The sequence below is a fragment of the Ambystoma mexicanum genome, chromosome 13 (genome assembly GCF_040938575.1).
Source record: "Ambystoma mexicanum isolate Mex_15411 chromosome 13, UKY_AmexF1_1, whole genome shotgun sequence".
Taxonomy (NCBI): domain Eukaryota; kingdom Metazoa; phylum Chordata; class Amphibia; order Caudata; family Ambystomatidae; genus Ambystoma; species Ambystoma mexicanum.
In genome coordinates this window covers 659,169,433-659,188,951 of record NC_090938.1, presented here as the reverse complement: position 1 = coordinate 659,188,951, position 19,519 = coordinate 659,169,433, and the positions used below count along the sequence as shown (strand labels likewise).

Sequence of the window (19,519 nt, the reverse complement as noted above, 5' to 3'; positions counted from 1 at the left end):
AAATGTTAATTAATTCTATCCATACTCCACTATTGTTCATGTCATTATGTGGTCCTGTAATTACTTTAAAACCTTTTTTCTTAATTCTGCATGTTGTGCATTGAGCATGTAAAATCCCATTTTAGCCTGCAATTTGCTTTTGGCAGACAGCTGGTCACTTTGTGTGCTCATGCTAGCACCACAAAGCCTTAGTCCAATTTTAGCACAGGCTGCATTCTTTTCGGGAAGGGGGGGGGAAGAGTTCTTCACTCATACCGTGCTTTTAGATTTTAGAACTGCATAGGATTTAACATTTACAAATGTATTCAGCTAATAGTTATTTGCACCTTATATTTAAATAAGAACTGCCTTCTTGTAGTGCCTGCCAATGTCTGTGTATATGATTCATTTTGTATGAGAGCTTTCCCAGTGTCCCTCCTCCTCCCTGGTCTCTTCTAGTGCCTAGAAGCAGTCAAAAGAAGTCTTGCCTAATTCTAAAGTGCTTAGGAGTGCCGGGAGGCACTAGCTCCTTCCCAACATTCCCCCATTTCGGTACTTGTACAGTAACAAACTCATCCCCACCTGACATATCTACAACCCTAAATATATTAGTTTGTTTAGCTGTTTATTGTATGGCAAGATGTTTTAGATCCCCTCCCCCAATTGATACCATCATCTTTGCACTATTGGGGACTATATTGACACAACATCAGAGACGTAATTGGCACATGCAGAAGAGGACCAGGAAGAATACAATAACAGGAACCAGTATTTTTACTGCTGCCCGAGGCCATGACACGACCCAATCAAAGGCAATCGCTAGCCAATCCGTGTTCTGAACTCAACCTTCTTTCTTCATTTGAACACCTAGATTGTGCATCGCAGCATCCTCTGGGGGTATGAAAGTGCAGCAGCTGCTTCCCAACTTTTTACACACTCCTATGTGTGTTAGCAAATCCAGCATGTTGCGGTTCTACATCGTCATGAGTCTCAGTGCACAAAGCTCTACTTTGATGGCGTTTAACCCATTTTCTGTGTCATTGGCCAGCTGGACTAGCTCTGATCAGACTATCTGCACCCACTTGGCGTTAGCAGCTGCTTGTACCCCAGGAGTCAAAAAAGATGAAAAGGTCTCTGCTGAGCTAAAAAGTCAATACTCGTCAGGTATTCCTCTGAGCAGTGGGGAAGAGTCTTTTGGTATGTAGTTTGATCTCTTCTTTCTTCCCCGCTGTTGAAATGGTCCTGTCTTTGGCAGCATACCAAATACTTGTGTGATCTGCAAGTTTCTTTCTGCTTCTTTAGGTGCTGGAGTGGCTGTTGGCTCCTCGATAGGCATTTCTTCTCCCTTCAGGTGTTCTTCCGGGATTACTAGTTGCATTGAGTACAGGGTGGCCAGTGAACACCTGCCCCTCCAGGAGGGTGGGAGGTGCAAGTAGGCTTGTCGGCCACAAACCCAATAGTAATCCATCTCCGCTGCCGTACCTTTCGTCCTATCAGGGATCACAAGAGTATAGTTGCACTGTGTGTTTGCGCCAACAGGGACTGTTCCTTCATTGATAAAGCAAAGTTCATAGTCTATGGCTCTACGTATTCGCACTGGCTTCTCCATTGTTGCAATCCATGTCAGACCTGTGATGTATTAGGACTATATTTGTGCACACATAGGGCCTCATTACACGGTAGGCGGTGGACCAAGGTGCTAATACCACCTTGGTCCATTCCGGGAAAATACCGGCACCGCCTTGGTGGAAAGGGGAATTACCGCCCTATTCCAAGGTTGGCGGGGCGGTAATTCCCCCTTCCACCATTGCCCTTCCCCATTTTTGCCCCATAGGGCATAATGGGAATGGGGAAGGTGCTAATTACGGTACCGCAAATTTGCGGTGCCGTAATTAGCACCAAGGTCCCTTAGCGGGTTGGTTTTTAACGCCTGCTAAAAGCAGGCATTAAAGTACCAACCCGCTAAGGGACCTCGTAGTAAGGCGGTAAGGGTTAACGGTCACCGGAACCATTACCGGTGACCGTTAACCCTTACCGCCTACCGTGTAATGAGGCCCATAGTCTCTACTTAGGCTATTGTTTCTTTGCTGTACTTGATCAGTCTTTCTGCCGGGCACGTTACTGTGGTGCCCTGCCATTTGTCGTTGACAAGTGAGTAATCTCCCAAGGAGAAATATGGTACTTGTAGACACTTGCAGTATTTCATATTGCCATTGCATAGCACTGGGTCTAGATCAGTGCTCCTCAACTGCACGCTGTGTGCCTGGAATCTGTCCTTTATCCTACGTAGTGCAAGATGTACCAGGCATTGTGCCTCTGCAATCTGTGTCTTGGATCTTCCACATTTTAGACCAGGGATGGAAGTCTGATCTACAAAGCTTTGGGAAAGTTGTGCTCTTGTTTCCCTAACAGGGTGTAGATGTATGGCAGTAGGCCATGAGGTTATTCAGTATAAAGAGGTCATCCTCTTTGCTAAATGGGGAGATGCTATGACCTCTCCCTGGAGGCTGTCTCCTCCTAAGTGATCCTCCCTCATATAGCCGCCCCCAGGGTCAGGATCAGGTAGCAGCTGCCGTCCCCTGGCCACATGGAAGGAGGTTACCGCCAGGGAATTAGTGATGAGTCCATTGGATTCATCACACTGCGCCCTGGGTGAAGCCAAAGTAAATTACTTCTGCCACAAGCCTACTGCGCAACACACTTGTAGGGTTCCTCATTCTCGTCCCTCTGCCAGGTTCTGTACTGCTTAGAGTGTTTTTCTGGGGGTTAGACACTGCGCGGAGGAAATAAATCCCCTAAAGAGCAAATTATTTGCCTTTGTTAATGTTTCCCATGGATTAGGCCTCCCTTCCACAGATACCTTATCACCCTCCAATCTTACCCCTAATGCGGAATGCTTGTAACCTTTTGCAGTTCTGTGGTTCCTCTGCCTCAGAGTGCAGGGTAAAATGAGCAAAGCTGAGGTCAAGAATTGCATTTGCCTCTATGTATCTCCCATGATGTCCTATCCAGAATTATGGGCGCCAACGATGCATAGCGAAGCTGCAATACGATCCCTGGTGAGTGAAAAGGTTTCTGAAGCTAGACTTGGCTCGTGGAGGCTAGCTCTATGATTAGGATTCTGTGGTAGGAAGGTCTAATTCATCAGAAAGAACATTACCAAAGGTAAGTCTTTTCTTCTCATTTATTTTTATTTTTTATTTCATCGTTTAAAGTGCTGACTTAGCTTGAGAGGAGCTAAGCACTGTACAGGGTGTGGGTAGCCAGCAAAAGGACTGGCATCTTTTAACAGTAGCGCCATACTGAGAGTTATGGGCTGTGCGTCGGTCTGTACATCCATTGGGATTCATCCTTGGTCAGGTATTGTTGAAAAAGTTTCAAAGGTTGAGTGTGTGACCAGAGGATTTTTTGCAGGTCCTCTTTGTGGACGAGTTGTGAATTGGAGCTAGTTAGTCAATTTGCTGCCCGAGGAGCGTGTGCCACCAAATATGTGGTGCTTAGCAGCAAGGTATGCTGGTGTGCTACTTGTGACTGCTTTGTAGATGATGCTTGAAGTCTTGAACATTATCCTGGCCTGGAAAGGAAACCAACGTAGTTCTCATATGATGGGGTTGATTTGATCGAAGCGTGGTCTACTGCTTTTTTAGTCGCCAAGTGTGTGACTACGAGCCTCGTCGGGAGGGCATTTCCCCCAATCGATGTGCAAGACCACAAGGGCCTGCACTATGGTCCAGAAGTCTTGCAGCGGGATTAATTTTGCCCCACGGACCGAACTGATCATGGTGTGACCCCTGCTGCACCCACAGCTGGAGAGACGGGCGGAAACAGCCCTGTATTGCCTTAAATAACAGTTGCCGAGCTCTGCGGCGAAACCGAAAGTGGAGGATCCCGCCCAGCATGGCGCTCTGAAGAGGGATGTGCCGTGCAGGTGCGGGCACCAGCGCCAGGGAAAAAGGAGGCAGACCGAGGGTGGAGGTGGGGGCAAGTCTGTGCCTCCCCTCGGTACATCCAGTGCAAGCTCCGGTGAAGGAGAGAGGACCCTTCCAACACGTCCCCCACCCCCCACCCCCCGACATCATCTGGGCGGCCAGCTCGCACTGAGGCTGGTCCGCCAGAGGGAGGGGGAGGAGGGGAATCCCTCCCTGCTACTGCGACAGACAATCAGTACAACTCCCCACACCCATGGGGCAACCATAACGAGATAACGGGCCCCCGTGGTGTAAAGAGCAAGTGGACATACAAGGGAGGAGGAACTGGGCTGTAGCCCAAGCAAGTCTTGAGGGCCGCTCCCTCCAGGTGGAAGGCAGTGAGAGTGTGGGGCACAGGCACACTTGAAAGTGGTGGGTGCCCCAAATGATTGTTGCAGGAGGGGTCATAGAGCCCGCATAGGGGCCCACAGGACAAGAAAGAAGATTTGAAGAATTACTTGGAGGCAGACTACAGCCTGGGTGGTCTGGAGCTGGGGGCCCGGCGGCGAAGGAGGGAGACATTCTGGAGCAGCAGAGGGGGCCGTGAGTAAGTGCACAAAAGAAACCAGAGGGTGAAAGGAGAAAGGGGGACCCCGACTACACCAGGGCCCCCATACACGCACCTGCGCCCCGCATGGGGGGAGAGGACACTTGGTAGACTTGAGGAGATATCTGCAGGCAGACTTCCCCCGACAGTAGTACTGGGCTATTGACTGGAGGCGAGCGACCCCCTGCTGAAGGGGGAGAGGAAGTGCTAGGCTGGTCTGGGGAGGTGAGGGCCCCTGACGCCGGGGCATGTGCCCGCCCTCCCTCCCCCCAACCACGGTCAAAGGTGCTACCTTCTGTCTTGGAGGAACTTCAAAGGGGCAAGAAGCGAAGTGAGCATTGACCACTGGTGCCTACTGACCACGGAGGGGGACACTCAAAAGGAGATCCATTGTGGTCGGCAGGAAGAGGTTTATGGGGGCAAGATCGAAGTTGACCGTCTATGTATACACCGGGAGGTCCGGGACATAGCGCAGCACAAGAATGCCACTGCCCCAGAGGAATCTGCAGCTACCAAGAAAGCAAGAAAGATGTTGCCGCACTAATGGAAGAAATTAGGAACATGAGAGTGGACATTGGGAGCAGGGTGGATACTATCACCCAAATAATAAACACAATGGAGGAGAGACTGGAGGAAGTCGAACACAAGCCTCCCTCGACACCATAGAGATGGAAATGGACATGCGGATTTCGGAAATGAAGAAGCGTGAGGAAGAGGTCAGGATGAAGATGAATGATTTAGAAAACGGAGAAAAGGCGGAACAACCTTTAGAGTTTTTGGTATCCCGGGTCGAGAGGGGGAAACGGAGCTTAACCTGAAGAAAGCATTACACAAGGTCACAAAACTGGTCTTCGAGGATGACACCATTGACAAAGCCAAGATTGAAAGAATTCACCATGTGGGCGGGGCTGCGGGAGGCCCGAACTCGGTCCTCGCCCGGTTCCACATCTACTCCGACAAAATTAAAATCCTTGAAAAAGCAAGGCAGAGGGGCCCGGTCATGTACGGTGAGTCCAGATTAATGATCTTTCAGGACCTGTCCTACCTGACCCTAACCAAGAGGAGAATGTGCCTGCCTCTGACCAAGTGGTTAAATGAGAAAGGAGTGAGATACCGCTGGGTGTTCCGTTCTCCATCTCCTTTGAATTTTATGGACATAAATAATGACTGACCACGGAGGAAGACATTCGGAAAGGTCACAGGGGAGATGCTTGGAGAAGCCGACACGTTAGTAGTGGTAGTGGTTGATCAAGGGACCCAGGAGAAGACTAATGCCGGGATCCAGGAAATATTGAAAGTTCAACACATCGCCTACGGCAGATACTTGATTCATAGTGAGAAATATCAAAGGCGTGAACACTGGATGTGGGAGGTTTTCATCATGGTGCATGGGGGAAAGATATGATTGAGCTGTCCACAGCTATGGCTAACTAATGTTGGCTATGGGATAGGGGCACAGGCCTCTCGTGAAGGTATTCTGCGGGCTGAAAGCAGTTGTTCGGTTGGGGAGGTGGCAGGGGGGTTTAAATTTAAAGATGTGTTTTGGGTGCATATCCAGAGGGATCTGGTTCCAACTGGTGGTCCAACCTTACCTGGTGGCGTCAACCGAGAGGAGTCTGGCACCCTTAAGGGTTAAACTGGGGGGAATAATAGGACAGGTTACATGATACAGATGTTTTCAAAGTTGAGACTTTTGGCTGCCTGTGGACAGAATTATGTGACAAGTCCGCCCGGAGGAGTAAAGGGAGGAAGGTGGTAGGGAATAGCAAGATGGCAATAGTTTTAAAGGAAACGAGTGGAAGCCTCTTAAGGGTGGGGATGCTGAATGTGAAGGGGATGAACTCACCCACAAAAACTTCTTTGGTGGCAAGGGAGTTACGTCGAGCTGGCCTAGATGTTATGTTCATCCAGGAAACAAAATACGCTAGAGGGGAGGAACGTAGGATCCCTGGTAGGATGCTGGGCCAGTTATTCTAGGGTCAGGGCCCCTAAGAAAAGCAGGGGTGGGAATTCTCGCAGTTAAAGGGTTAAGAACGAAGGTTTGGGCTGACCAGGATGGTAGGCCCCTTCTGGATCATTAGGAAGGTGGGATTCATATTTGCCACAGTCTCCCCGAACCAGGGTCAACTGAGGTTTCTGATGAAAATGGTGGAATAGTTTAATGAAATTCTGGAGACTTGGGAAGCCACGGAATCCTTCTCCCGTGCGCTGATAACTGTGATACCCAAAGAGGGCAGGGACCCCCGCTTATGTGGATATTGTCGCCCCATTTCTCGCCTAAATATTGATGCTAAAATGTACACACAAGTTCTATCGTCAAGACTCAAAGTATACATGCCCCAGTTGACTCATATTGACAAGGTGGGCTTCATAAAGGGGCGTCAGGGGTCAGACACAGTTAGGAAAACCCTACATCTTATCCATGAGGCCCGTGGGATGGGAGGAGACCCCACTTTCCTCTTGGTGGATGCTGAAAAAGCCTTTGACCGGGTTGAGTGGGGCTTTCTCTGGGAGATGCTGGACAAGGTTGCCTTGGGCTCAAGGATCAGACGAGGTATAATGGCAGTTTACCCATCCCCACAAGCTGGTGTGGCAGTTAATGGGGATTACTCCCGCTGGTTTGCCCCGAGTACGGGGTCGAGACAGGGGTGTCCGCTTACCCCAACCCTATTTGCACTCTTCCTGGAACCACTGGCCCAGAGAATCAGAGGTATAGGATTCATGATGGGGGGAGAATATAAGGTTGCGTTGTATGCCGATGATATGCTTCTGCATGTGAGGAACCCCCTGACCTCCATAACAAGGGTGTTCTGGTTGGTTTCAAGATAAACGGGGCCAAATCAGTCTTGTTCCCCCTTGATAAGGGAGGGGACAGAGATGAATAGCTTCGCTCCACTGGGATTAATGGTCACTTTGGGCACGTTGAGATACTTGGGGTTTCACCGCACAGGGGACATGGGAGGCCTATTTCTAGCCAACTTCCTCAAACCTTTGTCTGAATTTCGGGCAGACTTGGACAAATGGGGTAAACTGACCATATTGTGGCAGGGACGCCACAATGCCCTTAAGATAGTGTTTGCCAAGGTTCCTTTATGCGTTCCAAATGCTTTCGATCCAGGTCCCGGACGCCTATTTCCGCGAGATAAAGGGGGCAATGGTGAAATACATTTTTATGGCAGAGGAATAAACAGAGAATATCCTTTTGGGGGTGCTCACCTTACCAAAACTCATAGGGGTGGTGTAGGGCTCCCAAATGTGAAACAGTATCATAGGGTGTCTGAGCAAAGGGTCCTCATACCCCATCTCAGACGGCAGAGGAGCAACAGTGGGTTGGTCTGGACAATCTCCACCTGTCCTGCGCCACGGTGTGCGAATGGTTGTGGGAACCTAGAGGCAGGCTACTCCATGCGATCCAAAATCATCGATATTGGGCACAATATGGGGATATGGAGACAGGGTGCTGAAATGCAAGGGACCACAACATGACCCTCTCCACTGAGTCACTTGTAGGTATCTGAAGTAAGAGATGCGTTCCCAAACCCGGAAAGATTTCAGGCATGGTTCGAGGCAGGCCTTGAGAGGTTAGGCCAATTGTGGAGGGACAGTGCCTTTATTACTATAACAGATTTAGAGGGGGAGCTGGGCATATTGCCCCTTTAGGTCTTCTCATACCTTCAATTAAAAGGGGGATTTACAGGGGGAAAAATGGCGGGAGTTGTTGCAGAGGGATCCGTCTGCCTTTGAGAAGCTCTTAGACAAAAGAACTGAAATGAAGGGCCTAATTTCAGCTATATATAGGGAACTAGTGGTTGCAGGGAATGGGTCCACTGAAAAGTTAAGACTAAGATGGGAAAAGAACATGGGGAGGGAAATAGACCAGGAGCTGTGGTTGAGACTGTGCAAGGGGGCCTCGCAGACTTCGATTTCGAGCCAATATAAACTGCATGCCATTAAACTCCTCCATAGGGGGCAAAATAACCCTGTTAGGCTCACAAAGATGTTTCGGACTGTGAGCCCCAACTGCTGGTGCCTATGTGGGGGGACGAGCGGATTATTGGCATATGTGTTGGGGTTGCCCTCGAGTAAAAGTGTTTGTGGACGAAGTGCTTGGCTAGATAAAGGAACTTTATGGGATTCAGCGAGACGGCTCTCCCTTCTTGAACCTTTTTGGGTTTGAAGAAGTATGGGGAGAGCTGAGTAGAGTGAGCGGGTTGGCAGTGCACTTGCTGCTAGCAGCACAGGCCTGTTTAGTGATGAAATGGAAATAGGTTCGGACCCCATCCAAGGGGGAGTGGCTCAACGTGGCACAGAACATATGCACTGTGGAAAGGATAACAGCAGGGCTTCATTTCCATGGGAGGGCCGCACCTCATGAGAATGTTTGGGGGAATTTATGAAAAAATACTTGAACAATTGCATTAATGGGTCGACAAGCACATAGACTGAGGGCAATACCTACATCTGCCCTGAGATCAAGGAGCTGTAGCCCCCATGGGGAGGCTTTCACCAGCCAGACTACATCCCAGTTGTGAAGGAATGGCTCAGCATGTGGTCAGGACAAACACGAGACATATGACTTTGTAATCCCTTACCTCTAAGACAACTGAAGGCTTAGGTTTTTGTCTGTTTCATTAGATACCATATCGGAGGGGAGGGGGTGGAAACAGGGTGGGGGAAGAAAAGATGGTTGACTTGTTGCCTTGCTTGCAAGGATTGATGACTATGTTGTATGAAAACCCATCATAAAAATAGAATTTAAAAAAAAGGAGTTGGCGAGTGGATGGATCCTTGGGGGGGGCGGACCCTGCAGGAGAGTAGGAGTTGGTTAGACAGCAGTGTGTTCATCTGGACCTCTGATGTCTGCCTGAGAGGTAGGAGGTAAACCAATTCAGGATAGTGTCAGAGAATCCTCCCATCTCATCACGCAGATGGAAGAGGAAGAACGGTGGTCAATAGTGTTGAATGCAGTTGAGAGGTCAAGAAGGTGGTGAAGGCACGAGTCACCCTTATCAATGATTTGGAGGGCATCATCTAGCACCTGAATGTTTGCTGTCTTGATGCTAAATTCGGGGCGGATCCCCGACTGATAGTCGTGGAGAAGGTGTAGTTCAATTCTGTGAGTAGTTGTGTAGCAACTCGTTTTTCAAGATTTTTCCAATAAATGGGTGGTTTGTAATGGGACAGTAGTTGGCCGGATCAACTGGGTCTGTTTTTCCAAAAGAACTTGTATGAGACCAGTCTTGAAGGTTTCCGGAAAAAGACACTTCTAGCTCGATTTCACCAAAAAGGTTTGCATTGAGCTGCACTGAGTGAGGAGGTGTTTAGCCTGACCTATGTGGACTGTGGTCGAGTGGGTGATGGACAGTGGGATGGAAGCATGGTCAGACCAGTCGAGTAGGATAGGGTCTATGCAGGTGATGAGGGGGATTATGTAAATACTTAATCTATGGTGTTTCCTTTGTTGTGTGTGGGGACAGCACAATTTGCTTAAGGTCCATGGATCCAGTCAGTGTGAAAAGCATGCTTCAAGTTTGGTTGTCAGTGTGAGTGACTGGGACGATAAACCTTTGGCGAGACCCTATTTCTGTGTGCCAATTTTTTTGCAGAGGAGATTACATTGGAGATGTCGGCAATGAAAGAGTCACTCTTGTGAGGTTCTCTGTAGGTGAGGTGGAAGGTTATGGTTTCTTGTGAGGATAAAGGGAACTGGCAGGCGAGGCATTCAAACAAGCTTACTCTGGGAGAGGGGAGGATTGTGCATGGCCAATCACTCCTGTGGATGATTGCCACTCCAGTTCCTGCCTTTACTTGCTGCTCTGCATGTTGGATACAGTAACCATGGGGTAGGAGGATGTCGAAAGCATGGGTGGAGGATGGGGTGAAAACAGATTTCAGTGATGAAGAGGGGATCAAGAGGAGGTCAACTATCTCTGCGGTTGGAACGGCAGCTGAGCGAGCATTGATCAGCATGAGGGGTGTGTGTCCGTTGGTGCTGAATGGGGGCAAGGGTAATATTGATGAGGTTTCGCTACAGTAGCTTGCCAGCTCTGCCCAGGACACTTGGCCATTCCAGCACCTAGCGAGGTGGGGATAGGGTGTGGAGGGATTGGTGATGTCTTTTGGTTAGTAGTAGTAGTTGTATCAACTATTTGAAGGTAAAATGCACAAATAGCGTGTCTGGCCCTTGGGCCCATCAGGTCCAAACAGGTGAGGTCTTTGTCCTTTCTGTAGGACACCGGCGAAGAGGACGCCTAAGGAGGACTGGGGAACTAGGTTGTGGGTGGAGCAACTGAGTGGCAGGACATGATCCTGTGACGTGCAGTCTACTCAATGTTGTCTCATGAGTAGCTTTATTAAATTCATAAACCAACCTTTCACCTCCCTGAGAGGGAACATGAAGGGATAAAATGGATGAAAAAAGGTGAGCCTTCCTTTACTATTAAATCCAAATGAACTAAAAGACTACTAGAGCATGCTGCCTACTTCATTGTATCATTGTTCTACTGTCGGTTGCATTTGCATGGTGGCCTTTTTTCATGTTCTGAATTAGACCAGTGGGTCAGTTTAAAACCATGATTGTGCTTACTGGGGGTTAATTTTAAATTGCTTTGGGGGGTAAAAACTTATTTCAGTCAGACTTTGTCTTTGGCTGTATTGTAAAGAATGTATCTGAGGTGCTGCACAGCGACATAGATATTCAGTGCCTTAAATAGCCCCCTGTAAAATGTGTGGGTGGGGTTATGTTATGTTATGTTAGCAGTACTTGTATAGCGCACCGTCACCAACGGAATTGGTCCCCAGGCGCTCTGGCGGATCTGTAAACAGGAAGGGTGGGTAGGGTTAGTCGGGAAGAGGGGAGAAGGAGAGTGGGAGAAGTGGTGTGCTGTTGGCAGTTTCAGCTCGGTATACACTGAGTGCTGGGCTTTGGTGCTAGTATCGGATCGGGCGAAGGCCTCGAGTGCTGTTGGTGAAGTTTGTGTTGTTGGTGCCGTGTGGTAAAGTGCATGCGGATTGCTGGGAGAGAGATGGTTGTGTGGTTTTGTGTGGGTTTAAATATGCAGAAGATTGAGGGTTGGGTTAGTGGGATCAGTATCCTGATTTAGATACTTATGGTTCCATTAGAGTTGTATACCTGTTGGTTGGGATGTTGCTGGTTCCTCGTGGGCCGACTCGCTTTGGTGGAGTTGCGCTGATCCAACTGTATCCTATTGAGTGTGGTTTGGATTGGTGGGTGCGTCTGAACCTGATCTTCAGGTGTGGGACCGGGTGGGTGATATCGATTCTCAGGTGATCTAGTGTGACCTTGGTCGGTTCAGGCTTTGAATGGTTCAGGGTCGGGGTTGTGTTGATGTGTTGTCCTAGTGGATCCGTCTTGGTGAGCTTGTGTATTCAGACATTCGTATCCTTCTGTCCTGACTGGTTCTTTGGTTTCCGTGGGGTGAACATCCTCGGGACTGTTGTTTAGTTGTAGTTTGTGCGGTGGGGCATTGTTTCCTGCTTTGTATTGGTGGACCGTGTCTAGTGATGAAACATTCTGTTTCTCACCCATTGCATTGGGGCCCATGGTGCAGTGCTTCCTTTTCTTCTCTGTTTTGTCCTTAGGGCTGTTGGGGAAGGTAATAGTTAAGGTCATGGTCCTCTTGATGATTTATTATAGTCTTTGTCTTAGTTTGCTATCTTTGTTCGTATTGCGACTGTCTCCCGTTTGGTCCTTTGGTATGTCGTGGTATATTTACCTCGGCTTTTCCCAATGATTGATCAGTGTGTATCGCGGTCACTCTACGCTCATTGATGTTTTTAGTTATCTCGGTGCCCCTGTGGCCAGTCTTTCTAGTTATGACGTGAAGAGCCATGTTTTGAGTAATTTCCTGAATATTAGGTGGTTTCTTGTGTTACGTATGTACTTTGGAAGGTCATTCCAGGTTTTCGGGGCTAGGTGAGAGAAGGAGGATCCTCCTAGTTTTCTTTTGTTGTAGGGCTTCGGTTCCAGGTTCCCTGCCTGGGGGATAATGCACGCGGGACAGCAGCGGTTGAAACCATTGCAGTCCATTTAACAAAATAAATGCATGATGATAAACCCATTAATTTTAAATGGAAATTGTATGGGTAAATAATCACACAAGTGAAAAATGTTGCATACCTTGGGATTCCTAGTTTCAACAAACCGTGAGGAGCGATTCTTTGACCGACTATGGATAAAAGCCATTTCACTATCCGCGCAAATGATGAAACTGAAAAAATTCTGTGTGTAGATAGTCCTTGATTCCTCTGGTAACCTTCTATAAAACAAGTAATTCCTAGTCTGATTCTTGGCTTGCAAGTAAGACTTTTTAGAAATTGGAGGCTGCTGGAAAAAGAATAGAGCGTCCTATGTGGAAGAAAAGTCTGAACTTCCCTCCTTTGGTTACCATTTTGATTCTTCGGAATGAACTGTTTGTCATCTTTAAAAAAAAGTATGGTTGTACATAAAAACATGAGGATTTATGCTAGGTTTCTACAGTCATGAAGCACTCAATGGGGTTGGATTTTACAGCTGAAAACGTAAGGTTTTAATGAAATTTGCCAAATATTTTGAAGAATTTCTTGTAGGATGCACCATCCAAACACTTATTGGGACTCAGAATGTAGTAACAAATGTTATTTGAGTTTTGTGCATTGATAAAGATATGAGATGAACATTACAAAAATGAAGAATATTCAGAAATTAATATCTGGTTAGAATGTTTGTCTAAATCTTAAGAAATGTTTCCTAGTAATGAATTGAGGGTGATGTTCTTGTAATTGGGGTTACATTTATTATGCAGATTGAATGCCCATGATCTGATTGGGGGAATTCAACTAAATCAAAGATTGTATAGATTATGTTGTAGAAAGGAGTAAAATACATTATTTTAAAATCTGAACTGGGAACTGATTTAAGAAGGGCGTTCTTTGAAAACTTTGTGTACTATCCCATGTATATTGAAACAGCAGTTTTTGAATAGTATTATTAGTGGGGAGCATATCTTAGCGTTGTTAAGATTAAGAAAATATTTGATCTGCTTGAGGAAAATATTTGAGAAACTATAAATGGTCTTGTTTGTGTTTTAGAATGATTTTGATTTTAGCAATGGGGTGAAATAGCAGGATTTATATTCTCTGGAATTGTATGAATTTTATTTGTATGCATTTGTTTTTTGTGAAAGGTTTAAATTTAAACCACATTTCCCAATAATAAAACCAAATAAAATGTCTGGGCAATCACCTTGTCATGCAATGCACATCCCCCTGTGCCTGTCCCTATCAGGCACAGGGAGATGCCTTTTTTTTCAGCACATCTTAAAGGGCATCCCGTTTCTTTAAATGGGATGCAACTTAAAATGTGCTGAAATGCCTTGTGTTTGTGCGAATAGAGGAAAAGAGGACATTTTAATGTGCACATCCAAAATGCGCAAATTTAAATGCCCTTTGTACTTGGGGCACACCTATTTTTCTGCATCTCATTACTTAAGCCCAAAAATATTTTGAGAATGTAGCCCTCAGTGTGTATGAAGTTGTTGACCAGGGCCATGATTTGGGAACTGAATATTATTGATGCTTTACAGTCAACAGTTTTTGTATGTATTGCTCCCTGTTAAAGCTCCATTAAATTGCACACAAAAGCTAAGCTGTCTCTCTGTCCAGATGGCTGCATTGATTAGCGCTTAAGTTAGACTAGCCATCCTTCTGAATTTAACAGTTTATTGTGTTGAACACAAGCAAGCTGTGCTTAGAGCTTAAGTTACGAGAAAGGGAAGTTCATGGATTTCTTATGTTTAGGTTTAGTTCTAAAATGCAGCACAGACCATCTAGTAAGAGTGTAGCTAAACAAATTCCACAGATGCTGATAAAAGGCCTTATAACCTAGTTTAGACCTGTAACCACGACCCTGCATTCCTCCTCCACTTGTGCTTTCTCTGTTTCAAAGTGACAGCTTTTAATGCATCTTTTTCTTGCCCTTCCAGACCTTCTTTGATAGTCATCCAGCACCCTCAGCAGAACGTACTATTCATCAGTGCTGTGAAAACATCCTCCTGAACTCATTGTGGCTGAAGCGTGATGCAGAGCCTGTGCACCAGTATCTACAGCAACGCACAGCCACCACGGTTAAAGTGTGACCCAGCCGGTGACGTTCACCCGACAGCTCTTCGATAGGCCCAGATTTGGAGGCTCTTTGCAAGCTAAAGAGGGACAAACCGTGAACAGAGTTAACAGTTTCCTGCTCAGACAGTCCTGACATTTTTTACATTTATCAGCAGTTTAGCAAAAAAGATAAATCCAATCTGTAAATAACAAACTGTGAATTTGCAGATGCCTTTGCAGCCTGCTCTATCGGCACTTTTACAAAGAGATGTGCAGATTGTTCAAGGGATCTCATGTGCTCCAAAGGCAGCGTCTGGGTTAGGACTGGGTTAACACTGAGGGAATCCTTTAGCTCAATTCCTACATGAAATTCCAACGTGATGTGTTTGAAAGGTTCACTATGAATGGCAGATAACTGGCATAACATAGTCCATGCAGAGTAAGTGAGGGGTTTCAATGTATTGATTGGATGGCAGGGTTAAAAGTTGGTCTTGAAGGAGGGGAGGTAAATCCTATTAGAATGATGTCTGTAGTGCTTTGGCACTCTCTCCCCTAGACCTAACCAGGTAAAAGGTCTCACTCCTGTTTCCCGTATTGCACATGTTTATGTTCTTTGTGAATAGATTAAAAAGAGTGCATTTTTTTTGCAGAAAATGGCTGTCTTAGAAACACCCTAGAAACTGCATGTGAGCTAAGGGGTCAAGAAGACTGAATCATTTGCCGAACACTGTCAAGTGGCTGGGATTCGTCCAAGATCCCTTGTTATCCTGCTATCTTCTTCATAAACCCATGCGCATAGAATCCCCAGGCACGGATCGCTTTTTCTGATGGTGACTTAAATCTATTCAGAAGCCTTAGAGTTAGTCTGACCTGATGACAAACCCAGAGGGCATGCACCACCTTTTTACTAATTCTAGAATACCTTGCCGCCGATACAGTTTGGACTCCTTTTCGTGTTGACAGGATTCTGTATTTAGCGTGGCTTAGACCTAACTGGCCTAATTTGTCAAATTGCTTCCCAGAGACACATATTTGTGCTATTGTTTTAAAAAAAATTAATTAAAATGGTTGGCGTTAATAAAAAATAAAATGTCCAATGTGAAACTGATGATTTTTGTTGTCCAAATGCAAGGAAGATGTAAGATGTTTGTGTGGTCATAGGACTTGTGCTGTATGTGAAAATAACGAAGTTGGCAGAAGGCTACATGGGACGTATTCATAATACTAAAGGCAAATCAATCTTTCCTGTAAACCCAATTATTATGATCTGCTTTTTCTCAATCTCAGAGGTTGGAATTTGGCTGTACTGCAGGCAGGTGTGTAAGAAGCTTACCCAAAGGAAATAGTTTACTTGTGGAGTTTTACTAGGCCCACAGCATATACTTACTCCTCAGTGTACCTTACTACTTATCCCTATCCGTGCACATCACTAAACCTAACCAGGGCACTTGTCCACTGCGGTGCCATACACGCTTGTAGCAATCCGACCCCTTCACTATATTCATCACAAAGCTTTAGTAACAAACACAAATTGACTTGAATCTTTGCATGTGTGTGAAAAAAATGGCTGCCGGACTTATTGATGCATAACATCACATTATTATAATACATTTGCGGAATTGAAATGACGCAGGAGACACCTGATGAATTATTGTCCTTTTGACCCCCAACGTGAATGGTTATGGGGGTTCCGTGCACCACCATTTATTCAGGCTCCACTTACTCTTTCCTTGTTCTGCTTTGCCCAAGCTACAACTCCTTAGCTATCTCCCTTGGGTTTGTTCAAGTCTATGCAAGTAAACCCCAGTTCTAATGGATTGTGTCCTTCCACAGATTCCTCATCTTCAATATATTCACCTGCATTGCAGTACTCTGACAACTTTTTCCCCCAGCACAGGGCGTCGTGCATCCTAGCATCCTCTAGTCATTGGCATTGGGACCGGATGAGATGTCAACATCAGTGCACATGGCGCACTTGGTGCCCCGTGACCTCAGTTCTTCATTTTCTGCATGCCCAACATGTTACTCAGGGACACGCCTCAAGAGAAATTCTGTCTCACTCGAAAAGATTCTTATTAAATACTTGACTATGTCGACTGACTCCTAAACATTCAGGTTTTAAGAAGTGTTATTGCAACGCTAAAATGTTGTTGACAGACATCTCCCACCCCCGCCACAGAATTTCTGCGGTGCCTCGGTACCGACCACATTGTGTCAGAATGCAGCTCATGTCAAACCATGACACCAAGAGCCTTAAATTTAAGAGGGAGCTTCCAAATTCTCTTTCAGCATCAAAGGCACCAAGTTTGACTCGTTGAAGCGAAGACCCGACGATACCAAGAGCTCCACAACCAAGAAATCACCAGCGCGGAAGAGAAAACGGTTGAAAAAAACTGTAAATGTTCCCACTCGAGGAGCGACTCCCGTCATTCATCATCTTCTTCGTCCAAAAAGAAGGGAAGGAGGAGGCACTCCTCCTCAGACCCTTCACTAGAACAGGTGCCTTTTCCCTCTTAAATTGCTTTTGGTTGAAAAATTGGAAGAGTTTCACATCAAGATAATGCAGGTCTTTGTGAAACCAGGCTTGCCCACTCTCTGCTCCTTCCGGAAGAAGACGTTCGAGTCCCCCATGCCCAAGAAAGCCAGCAAGGACTTTGAAGCGGTGAAGGCCTCGACACACATTAGAGAGCTATCGATGTCTTAGCCAGCCGCCCTTCCTTTGACATCACACCGGCACTGATATCGAAGGATCGGTCGACAGTAGAAGACCCCGCGACTTCATGGTTTGCACTTGACTCAAGGGATTTTATATCTTCCTTTCACAGAATTTTCAATGAGTATGATGACCTGATTCCCTTTTGGCTTGAACCCATGGGTCCCTCTCAACAACCAGAGGAGTTTCAGGCTGAGGAGAGCAGATTGGCTGGTCTAGCCTCCATGCTACCTGATGCAATTGGCCTATATACCTCCCCTGAGACAGATCTCCCCCAAGGAGATCCTCAAGCCCACCCTATTATGACATACAGGAAAATGAGTGGCTGATGCCATGAGCTGGGGGCCAACCAGCAAGGGAGATGGGGGAATGTGACCTCATGGGCATCCTGTACAAAGACACAAATGTGGATCCTATCCGACCATTCCCCAATAACGTTATAAATCCTCTTTTAGAGCTGCTTGAGTCCAGCAGCCCATAAGGATTTTACCAGAAAGTACAGACCAGCTCCCCCAGACCCTGAATTCCTAGCTATACACCAATTGCATGACAGTCTGGTGGTCCAGACAGCTACTATTGGCAATAAGGCCCGAGCCTACCATCTCTGTCCCCAGACAGAGACGAGAGAATATGATGTTCTAGCCAATTAAGTATTTGCCTATGGCAACATGGCACTTAAGGTAGCAAATGCTGCTTGCGCACTGGCTTAAGTATATGCAAGCCCTATGATAGCTGAAGCAGCAGAGCAGGTCCCTCAAGGGGAGATAAGGAACCCAAACTTCAGTATTAATGAAGATGGTAAGGAAGCGATGCACCAAGCTTTACTGCCAATTTCCTTCATGAGAAAGTTTGCTTGGCTAAGAAAATAGGCTTTGCACAAAATATACAGGCAAAGCTACTTGACATGCCTTTTGATGGGCAAACCTATTTGGAGAAACTGCAGGCTTCCAAGACTGCAGCAAAGTCCCTAGGGGCGGCGGTAAGGTAGCCTGCTCAAACTTCCTCTGAGTGGAATGGAAAGGCAAGGCGTTTTGTTATTAAAGCTACTGCCAAAAAGGGATGCAAACCACCGCATGCCAAGGTCAAAGATGTTTTGACCCTCCAGAGGTAGAGAAGGTAAATCGGACCCCTTCCGCACTTGTCCCCTCCAGTGTGGCCCCTGCTGCAAAACAATCTACCGTACCTTCACACACGGGTAGGGGTTGTCTGTCACACCATTTTCAAGAATGGTGCCTTACTACTTTAGACGCATGGGCATTTCAGGTGATCTCCAAAGGTTACTGCCAACCTTTTTTGAAGCACCCAGCAGATTGCCTCCTCTCTGTCCAGATCACCACCTGTTTCAGAACTTCCGCTGCTGAAAATGTTTTCCTTTCTTCTGGAAAAAGGGTGCCATAGAGTTGGTACCAGTACAACAAAGGGACATGGGGTCGTACTCCCATTATCGTTTGCTCCCCAAAAAAGGACAGAGTTCTGCGACTCATCTTGTACCTGAGGCGCTTGAACAAGTTCCTCAGGAAGGACTAGTTCAAGATCATAACACACTCACAGATCCTCCAGGCCCTGGAAATTCAGGATTGATTGGGGTCACTCGACCTACACAACGCTTACTTCCATGTGCCGATCCATCCAAACCACAGGGAAGTACTTGAGGTTTGTCATGGCCAACACTCGCTACAAGTTTCGAGTTCTGCCTTTTGGGCTTACCTCCACCCTGTGTGTCTTCACCAGGCTGTTGGTGGTAGTGGCAGCCTGCCTCAGGAAAGGGGGTCCATGTATTTCCTTAGTTGAACGATTAGTTAATCAGGGCGAGTTCTCCGGCTCAAGCCCTGGATCATCTCAGTTGCACCTGCCACTGCCTTCATAAACTGGGCTTATCCCTCAACTTAAAAGCGTCTCAGTTGACACCTTCTCAAATGCTCCCATTTATCTGAGTAGTCCTTGCTTCTCCCTCAAGCAAGTATTTTCCTCCCGAGGACAGGGTTCTACACATCCAGCAGACAGACACCAGCTTCCAGAACGCCCAGTACCTGCCAGCACTGGACTTCCTATGGTTGCTTGGCCTCATGGCATCCTCCATCTTTCTGGTGCCAGAGGCCCGATAAAGAATGAGATTGTTCCGATGGGCCTTCAGATCTCCATGGTCGCAGTTCTCTGGCAGAACTACTGACTTGATTCAAGTCCAAGAAGAGTCGCTCCGGATCTCCTGCG

The 19,519-nt window shown here is 46.8% G+C and overlaps 1 protein-coding gene across 1 annotated transcript in view; it reads left to right on the top strand.

Moving 5' to 3' along the window:
* The window catches only part of NPEPPS (aminopeptidase puromycin sensitive), a 1,690,513-nt gene extending 1,674,814 nt beyond the window's left edge, over positions 1–15,699 (top strand). The window contains exon 23 of the mRNA XM_069634659.1: positions 14,478–15,699. Within this exon, the coding sequence (XP_069490760.1) occupies positions 14,478–14,630 (153 nt within the window). The 3' untranslated portion in view covers positions 14,631–15,699. The remainder of the gene's footprint in view (positions 1–14,477) is intronic.
* Positions 15,700–19,519: the final 3,820 nt, after the last annotated feature.